Source organism: Aegilops tauschii, chromosome 4 (genome assembly GCF_002575655.3).
Source record: "Aegilops tauschii subsp. strangulata cultivar AL8/78 chromosome 4, Aet v6.0, whole genome shotgun sequence".
Classification (NCBI taxonomy): domain Eukaryota; kingdom Viridiplantae; phylum Streptophyta; class Magnoliopsida; order Poales; family Poaceae; genus Aegilops; species Aegilops tauschii.
In genome coordinates, this window is record NC_053038.3 from 486,700,342 (window position 1) to 486,710,184 (window position 9,843).

General features: G+C 41.2%; 1 protein-coding gene across 2 annotated transcripts; it reads right to left on the reverse strand.

Moving 5' to 3' along the window:
- Positions 1–5,453: 5,453 nt before the first annotated feature.
- LOC109748824 (tropinone reductase homolog At2g29290) lies at positions 5,454–7,838 on the reverse strand. 2 transcript variants are annotated; one of them, XM_020307847.3, is made up of 5 exons: positions 7,497–7,838; positions 7,181–7,388; positions 6,651–6,876; positions 6,160–6,266; positions 5,454–5,748 (listed from the first exon to the last, which is right to left on the reverse strand). In XM_020307847.3, the coding sequence occupies exons 1-5, from the start codon at positions 7,580–7,582 to the stop codon at positions 5,584–5,586; spliced, it is 792 nt and encodes a 263-aa protein (XP_020163436.1). In that variant the 5' UTR covers positions 7,583–7,838; the 3' UTR covers positions 5,454–5,583. The 2 variants fall into 2 exon arrangements, with proteins under 2 accessions (XP_020163436.1, XP_045083939.1); XM_045228004.2 differs by having other exon boundaries at positions 7,277–7,388; positions 7,497–7,653.
- Between the last annotated feature and the right edge of the window lie 2,005 nt (positions 7,839–9,843).

The window sequence follows — 9,843 nt, forward strand, 5'->3', positions numbered from 1 at the left end:
GGTCGATCCCCTTCCAGATTGGATCGGGTGAGGGAGAGAGGAGCGACCGAGAGAGAGGGGATCGTGGGGAGCGAGTGGGGTTGTCGGTTACCCTAGGGTTTCTGGTCGGGATGGGATTAAGGGAAGCGAGGAGGGGCCGGCTGGGCCGGCCTGGTCGGCTGAGCCGACTGGGCCAAGAGGCCTAGTGGGGAAGGGGGGCCTTTTTTTTAGTTTTGATTTTCCTTTATTTATTTTATTTCTTTTTTCTGTTTTAGCTTAGTTTCCTTTTATTTTTGTTTTAGAAAAATACCAAAATGGCACCTAATTTGATGTTACCAAATATGCCACACCCACACTAACTTGCTAACCAAACTAAAATAGTTTCGTAATTATTTGTTATTTAAAAGTATTTAAATAATAGTTTTTGCTACTGTTTTATTCATCTTATTGCATTTAAACGTTTTATAAAAGTAGGGTTTCTTCACCTTAATCACCTATGCATTATCTGGCACAAACTGAACATTTTAGTTTTAATATTTGAAAGCTTTTGATGTTTACCCCTATTTTGAATTTGAATTTGAATCAGTTTCGAACTAACGCGAGATTAGCAACAGTAATCGAGGTGACGTGGCATCATTAGCAAAGGTTACTGTAGCTTGATTATCCGGGCGTCACACAAAATAAATAATGCCGAAGGTACTAACCCGAAGGTGGTCAATGGTCAAAGAACTAAACATTACATCTCACGTACGCCCATTAATGTTGAAAGTAATATTATCCAAACCATGACACCAGAGGAACATATAAAAAAGACCTTCTGGAACACTCTAGAATCGTGAAAAAGAGGAGGTATGTGATACGGTAAGTAAACGGACTCCGAAAAATCCGCAAAAATATTTTTTGTCAGTTTTGGAATATTACAAAAAACAGGAAAATAAGAAATAACCAGGAAGGCAATCGAGGAGGGCACGAGACACCAGGGCACGCCTGCCTTGCCAGGCGCGCCCAGGTGGGTTGTGCCCACCTCGAGCACCTTCCCGACTTTGTATTCCCCTCGTTTTGCTTGTTTCCCAAGATGAAGAATCTTTATATACCCCCAAACATATTGACAACTGTATCGCGGAGAAATCCTCTGCTCTTCTTTCTTGCTGTTTTCTGTTAGATCTGTCAAGTCAGGCATCATGTCTTCTGCTTCCTCTAACAACGTAGAAGATGATGCCTAGTTGATGAAGATAGAATTGAAGAGGAAGGAGTCAAAGGAAGCCAGCAAGGGTGGCAAGAGCAAGGGAGCTGCGGAGGTAAAATTCCCAAAATGAGGATATCCTTCAACCTTACTATGAATATCTTACCCCTACTGAAATTGAAGCTTTTACGATCATTGAAACGGTTCGTGTTCAAATCAAATTTCTCGCTCGTGAAAATCTTCTGTTGCAAGAGCACAACATTGCTCTCCGAAGCGTCATCCGTAGATTGGAGTTCCTTTTGAGCCTGAAGTATGATGTTGCTACTACCTCACCATCACCACCTTCTCCTCCATCACCACCAAAGGAGACTTGAGTATCGGGTATGGGCACTCCCCTTGGCTTGAGCCAAGCTTGGGGGAGGTGCCCCGGTATCGTATCACAACACCATCTTGGCATTTACTTATCTTAGTTCGATCCTTAGTTATCTTTTGATTTAGTTGAATAAAAGTTTAGTTTGATCTTCCTTCGAGTGTTTGCTTAGTGATCTATCTATCTATCTAATCGTGTGCGAGATATATAATAAAGTTTAGTTTGAATTTTTGCTTTCCTTATTTCCTTGTTTCAATCAAAATAAAGGAAAATAAATAAAAAAGATCATATGCTAATCTTATGTTAAGTAATGACATCACATAAGGAAAAGTATAAGTAGTAAAATTTATTGGAGATTGGCAAACATAGCATTGGTCAATGATGCAATGCATGAAAGAATTAATAAGGGAAGAGAAGATTCACATGCAAATATACTATCTTGGACACCTTTTATGATTGTGAGCCCCCACCAAAATATTATATGCCAGAATTGTTGACGTTGGACAAGGAAGACACCATAATGACTTATGCTTGTTCATATTCACATAGAAGTTATATTGTCATAGATCCTTTAACATGTGGTGCTTGCTCAATATCTTTTCTAGCCAAAAATTCTGCACTAGGTGGAGATACTACTTGTGCATCCAAAAACCCTTAAACCAAAATATTTTTCGAGAGTCCACCGTACCTCAACTAAGTTGTCATCGGTGCAATAAGGCAATAAAAATTGCTTCTAAATATGTTGGATCATTTAGTGTAAGAGAAAATTGAGTGTTGTACAAACTTGTGATGGCAAAATAATAAAAGCGACAGACTGCATAATAAAGGTTGCTATCATAAGGGGCAATATGACGTGACGTTCTTTTGCACTAAGAGATTGAGCATGCAAACCAAAAAGCGCATGAAAACCTCTGCTTCCCTCTGCGAATGGCCTATCTTTTACTTTTATGTATTTATTTTTATGCAAGAGTCAAAGTATTCTTCCCTTTTCCTTTTTATTTTTTATTTTTGCAAGCATCATGTGGTGAGGAAAGATCTAGGCACATCACCCTTGAGGTGAATACATTGGGAGGCGAAACTATAAGCCCCTATCTTTCTATGTGTACGATTGAAACTTTTTGCGCATGTGTATGCGGTGAGTGTTAGCAATCATAGAAGATTATATGATGGTTGAGTATGTGGACTTTCTTAAAGGCTCCGATACGACACCCTTCTTGAAAAGAGGATGAATTGTAGTTGCAAAGTTGATCGAAAACATAGTTTGTTCGTTTTCAATAGAGTTTATGCTTCTACCTCGATATTATGATGAATTGTTACTTGTACACAAGAAGTTATATGATAAAGCTATGTGGTAAAGTGTTATAATAAAGTTTGTTGTTGTTACAATAATATGCAATATGCTTCTATGTCTGTATTTTGTTTTTATCGACACCTCTCTCTCTAAGCATGTGGACATGTTTTTCGATTTCGGTTTTTCACTTGAGGACAAGCGAGGTCTAAGCTTGGGGGAGTCGATACGTCCATTTTGCATCATGTTTTCTTGCTGTTATTTATAATTTTTTATGCATAATAATGATTTATGGAGCAATTCTAATGCCTTTTCTCTCATAATATGCAAAGGTTACACAAAGAGGGAGAATACCGGCAGCTGGAATTCTCGACCTGAAAAAGCTACGTCAGGCCACCTATTCTGCACAACTCCAAATGAGCTGAAAATTTATGGAGAATTGTTTTGGAATATTTGATGAGTATTGGAGCAAATAAGTACCAGAGATGGCCCACCAGGTCGGCACAACCCACCTTGGCGCGCCAGGGGCCCCAGGCGCGCCCTGGTGGGTTGTGCCCTCCTTGGCCCACCTCCGGTGCCCATCTTCTGGTATATAAGTCATTTTGACCTAGAGAAAATAAGAGGATGACTTTCGGGACGGAGCGCCACCGTCTCGAGGCGGAACTTGGGCAGGAGCACTTTTTCCCTCCGGCAGAGCGATTCCGCTGGGGGAACTTCCCTTCCGGGGGGAGAAATCGAAGCCATCGTCATCACCAACAACCCTCTCATCTTCGGGAGGCCAATCTTCATCAACATCTTCAACAACACCATCTCCTCCAAACCCTAGTTCATCTCTTGTGTTCAATCTTTGTACCGGAACCTTAGATTGGTACATGTGGGTGACTGGTAGTGTTGATTACATCTTGTAGTTGATTACTATATGGTTTATTTGGTGGAAGATTATATGTTCAGATACATTATGCTATTTAATACCCCTCTAATCTTGAGCATGCTTATCATTTGTGAGTAGTTACTTTTGTTCTTGAGGTCACGGGAGAAATCTTGTTGCAAGTAATCATGTGAACTTGATATGTGTTCGATATTTTGATGATATGTATGTTGTGATTCTCTTAGTGGTGTCATGTGAACGTCGACTACATGAAACTTCACCATATTTGGGCCTAATTAAGGGAATGCATTGTGGAGTAGTTATTAGATGATGGGTTGCTAGAGTGACAGAAGTTTAAACCCTAGTTTATGCGCTACTTCATAATTAAGGGACCGATTAGGATCCAAATGTTTAATGCCATGGTTAGATTTTATCTTAATACTTTTCTCGTAGTTGCGGATGCTTGCGAGGGGGTTAATCATAAGTAGGAGGTTTGTTCAAGTAAGAACAACACCTAAGCACCGATCCACCCACATATCAAATCATCAAAATAGCAAACACAAATCAAACCAACATGGTGGAAGTGACTGGATGAAATTCCCGTGTCTCCTCAAGAACGCTCTGCTAACTATAAGAAACCGTTTTGGCATGTCCTTTGCCACAAAAGGATTGGGCTACCTTACTACATACTATTTACCATTACCGTTACTTGCTCGTTACAAATTATCTTGCTATCAAACTATCTGTTACCGACAATTTCAGTGCTTGCAAACATTACCTTGTTGAAAACCACTTGTCATTTCCTTCTGCTCCTCGTTGGGTTCGACACTCTTACTTATCGAAAGGACTACGATTGACGCCCTATACTTGTGGGTCATCAATGTCGGAGGAGGAGGCGACCCACCTTGAGCGCAAGGCGCACTAGCTCGCCAAGGATGGGGCCGACGGCGAGCAGCAGATGCGCCCGGAGCAGCAGTTGCGCCACGACGAGGAGGCACTGCGGCTTGAGGAGAAGGAGGAGGGCTTGAGGATAAGGAGGAGGAGCGCCCGGTGTGCCGCAATGCCGGCGCCCCAGCAGACGCTGGAGGAGGCTGTCCTGACAGCCTACCAAGCGGAGTTCAGGTGGGCTGGCCCGGCTCCCGTCTTCATCGACCTCACCGGCGGCGATGGCGACGGCAAGGGCAAGGTCAAGGCAGATGTCTAGGGCAGCATGGTGGCGCAGACTTTTTTTATGTTTATGGTAGACTTTGGCTGACGGTTGACCGTCCACTTAATGTTTTATTATGTTTATTTCTGCGATGTGTTGTTTTTTACGCGCGCAAATTTTGGCCGGCCTCCCGTTGGACGCACCAGCCAACCCGAATAAAAAAGCGGACACGCCTATCCGTCTGGCTGAACCAAACGAACAAAAAGCAGATAAGCCGCGTGTCCGTTGGGTCGCCCGGTTGGAGTTGCTCTTACACCCTTTCAAGTTTCCAAGTGAAGGAACCTCTCGTCTCATAAAAGCTTGTGTTAATCTTATTTTTAGAACAATGTTTCTCCATCAATCTCTATTTTTTGCTTGCGGTAATTAGATAGTTCTATTCATTCAACAGAAAAGACATTACAAAGACTAGGTAATTTTTTCTCGCACTTTGGCTCTTATACCCTTGTTTGTTGGACCTGGACTTGTCGTTGTGCTCGGTGGGGGCTTTATAATATATAAAGCGGGGGGAACTCTTTTTCGTCAAAGACTAGGCAAAAATTTGTGCATGTACACGTAGGCTATCTCGTGAAATTTCTTCAAAGGCATCCACCATGGTGCAAGTTATTTGTTGGCACAATTTATTTATTATTATTTCAGTCTCCCACACGTTTTTGCTAGTATTCAAGAACTTACGTATGGGGGGTGATGGCTAAGCACTAATGGTTCGACCACCATCGATGCAAATGACCTGGCCTGTGATGAAAGAAGCTGCAGGCATAGACAGGAATGACACTGCCGAGGCTATCTCCATCGGCTTGCCGCTCCGTCCCAATGGGGTCTTCGAGTGCTCTTTTTTCAGGTACTCTGTATCTATCTGTGCAATCGACGAGAACCACTTGTTATCCACATTTTATCAGAAAAGATATGAAACCATGGTGCCCTTTTCGAAAAAATGAAACCATGGTGCAAAATAATCCGACTGTCTCTGAACAAATAGATCAAGCTATGCTCTCTGGAATTTAGGCCCTAATTAGTGACACTTTGGATCATTTAATCTGGCAGTCTCTGAACCTTGTAGTATCATAGTAAAAATGCACTACCGCTCTCTCCAATAAATTAAGAGCTAGCTATTTTGGTGCAAATGACACATCATTTGGAATGTTGGAATCTTTTTCTGCTCGTGTAAACCGAACTTATCATCTCATACCTACCAAATCTAGTTAAAATTCCTGTGATATTGTTTATTTATAAACAACAAAAAGAGGTATACTAGGTCATTGCTTACATCTTTAATCATATCGGTTGTGACAAATCCTGGGGCAATGCCATTCACACGAATCTTGTCGGGGGCCCACTCGGTGGCCAAACTCCTTGTAAGTTGGTTCATTGCACCTACATATAATAATTAAAGGAGGAACACAACCATGACAAAATAAGAGACAGGGAAATCGATCCTTTTTTCTTCTTCCAGAGTTCATAGAAACAATGTACCCATTTTTTTGTTGGGATAAAGATAACTTAAGATCCCCCTTCAATCGAACTGTAACTAAAAGACACGGTAGGGCATACCCTACTGTCATAGTATTATTGCTAAAAATTTGAACTATAACCAGCATCTATAAAAAAATCCATTATATATAGTACCACCTCTGTTTTCTAAATAGTACAAAATGTTTTGGCAGTTCAACAGAGGATGTACTTTGCTAGCTGGCTGCACAGATAGTATGGTACTCCCTCCGTCCCATAATGTAAGACGTTTTTTGACATTAGAAGTACCTTTTGTGATAGCATAAATTACGGAGCCTGCAAAGCCAATTGAGCCTCCAATAGAGGACATGTTGATGATGCTGCCTCCTCCGGCAATAGAAGCGTGTATGAGAAGAGGGCGTGCGAGTTGGCTGAGATGGAAGCTCGACTCCAAGTTGGTGGTCATCAGATTCGAGTATTCCTCCGCCGTACATTCAGCAGTGGGCTTGAATAACAATTGCCCCGCATTGTTCACCTACATATATAGAGCTCGCAATTATAATTCAAAACATACATATGATCCTTTGCGGATACCCTGCTCGGTCTCTTAGGTGTAGGGAGGACCGGCATGGCACATTGGCACGGTTAATTTCCATCTAGTAGTATGCATAAAACTTACTCCCTCCGTTCCTAAATGTAAGTCTTTGTAGAGATTTCACTGTGAACCACATACGGATGTATATAGATGCATTTTAAGTTTAGATTCATTCATTTTGCTCCGTATGTAGTCCATCTAGTGGAATCTCTAAAAGACTTATATTTAGGAACGGAGGGAGTACTAGTATATCCAGCTTGCCATTGAAGGTTTCTCGGACCGTCTCCATAAGCTTTTCCCTGCTGCCACGTATGGAAACATCACAGACGGAGACGGTGACCTGCAGGTTCTTCTCCTCCCACCGCCGGCGGCACTCCTCCAGCTCCGCCGCGTTCCGGGAGCAGGTGTGCACCCTCGCCCCAAACCCAGCAAGCTCCTCCACCATGGCATGTCTAGCCGAGGACAAATTAAGATGAGGGGGTGACTTAGGAATGCTAGCTGCACTTGTAGAATTAAGAGAGGCATGCGTGCAGGCATGTGTGGATATACGTAGTACGTACCCAATTCCTTTGCTGCCGCCGGTGACGAGCGCCGTGGCGCCGGCCAGGCTCCACCTCTCCTCCCTGCTCCCGTAGTCAACCGCCATCTTGACCCCCTTATCCCTCTTCCTTCTCCGGTTGGCTCAGGCGGGAGGATTGTCTGTCGTTGGTTGTTGGGTATCAAATTTATAGCCAGCGAGGACAAGGAGAACAAGCTGTCAACATAACATCGGAGGGCACACATGACTTTCTTGGAAGATTCAGAAGCGATTTTTTTTAGACAAATTTCGAAGCGATATATAGATAGGGATGTGGATGTGTTTCATCGCTTCTGGCCCAATATGTGTGACACTCCACGACGCCAACTTTGGAGATGATAATATGTCTAAAAAAAAATGCAGGTGATAATATTGTATATGGTGGAGAATGGCGAACACACACTCCACTATATTTTTGTTTGTTTTCTTGTGAAGAGAACTCATATTTATTATAAATATTCACTAGAAGCACAAAGCACCCCAAATATAGTAAAAACTAGTAGAACGCCCGTACGTTGTCACGGGCCTTTTAATTTGTTTTCGGTTACACATATATACTTGTATTGTTGTATTATTTCAAAAAATTATGTTGTTGTATAAAACTCAGTTATTTTTGCCCCCTTTCAATGACATCGCCTTGGAACCCTTGTCGGCTGATTATTTTTGAACATCGGCATAATCTATCTCCATCTCTCACGTAATATGCAAAAATAAACATATATACCAATGCACCTTTTATATTATCATATGCAACATATATACAAAAGAAGAACAATTATTTGTATGCATCTCTTCTAATTGTGTAAAACTCGATTAATTTTTAGTCCCTTTCATGGTAGTTAAACATTTTCAAAGCATCATCGGAGCCATCGGTTTTTATATTTGATCTACAAAAGTAAACATATATTAAAAATTGAAATAAGTTCATGATAAACTCCAATCAACCCATGTCATATGTTACTGTTCAAAAAATATTCCGGTTCAGCGATTAATCTTTCGGTTTATCGCTACTCGGGGTGTGACCGATAAGATTATGCCTTATCTTCACTGTTTATCTTTTGGACCGATCTATCGCTCTGACAAGCGATTTATCATAAATCTACGATAAATTGGACCTATTCATAGCACTATGTTTGCAAAAAATTATGTTTATTTGTGTTTTGTGGACCTTGTTACACAATATGTAATGTTGTCCTATTTTGTTTGTCATTATACGAGGATTCAAAGGTTAGGAATCAAGGTAACACTTCTGTCAAATATTGTTTTGGTGTTGAATATAGCGTATTTTAGTGTTGGGGACATGAGATTTGCAAAAAAAAAAAAGTCCGATTAATAGTCGACCGATAAAATCAATTAATCAGCCGATTTCCAATTAATCTCTAATCCCCAGCTGACCGAGACGCTAACGATAAGCGATATCCTCAACATTTTCAAGTGACAATCTTTTTAGCGGGAAAAAGATTCGTAACCCACACATGATCAGACACTACAGCAGGCGCTAGTCCTCATTACGTGAGTCCAACACCTAGTTTCACACCAAGTGATCTCTTGTAATATGATACTCTTTCTTTAGGGGTTGTAATATGATACTCTTTTGACCCACTTCTCTGCTTGAAACAAGTTTACACCATCATTCAAAAGGTAGGCCCAACAAAAGGTTTAGACAACCTATTTGGCCACTTATAAATGGAGAAACTTTACTAATGTAATTCTTCAACTTGAAGTACCTGCACACAGGAAAACTTATAATCAATGAGATAGAAATATAAAAAGATGCTTTGGTTTGTCACTGAATATGATTTTTAGGAAGTTTGTGATTTGTGTATCTACAGAGAATTAGTATGATTGCTGCAATAGGAAAGTTTGTATTGTCATTTTTTATATGTGGCCACACATGAATTGATTATGGTGATTTGTTAATTGTTACTCTGCAGAGGTGGTAACGTGCCCAATCCGAGCAGTAACATATGGAGGAGTCGGTATATTTATGAAAGCTTGGAGAGGTTGAGGTGGGCACGCTAGGAAAAACCAACCGAGTTTATTTGTTTTAGTGAAGTGGGGTTTTCCTGGGAAAAAATCGGTGGGAGGAGGGATGGGGGGGGGGGGGGGGGGGGGCGAGACGTCTTCGTCCGCTTGTGTTCACAAAATGAAACGAGACGATGTATGGAATGCCCTTTAGTAGTAGAGATACACACCTTGTTCCCATCAAGTATTCTCAAAAATTTAGTCTAATATCAATTCAGTATTGTTAAGAATTTTTTTTAGCATGCTGAATAAACTTGGCAAGAAAAATACCTAACCGGTCGTGGTGTACTAACTATAGATGAAAG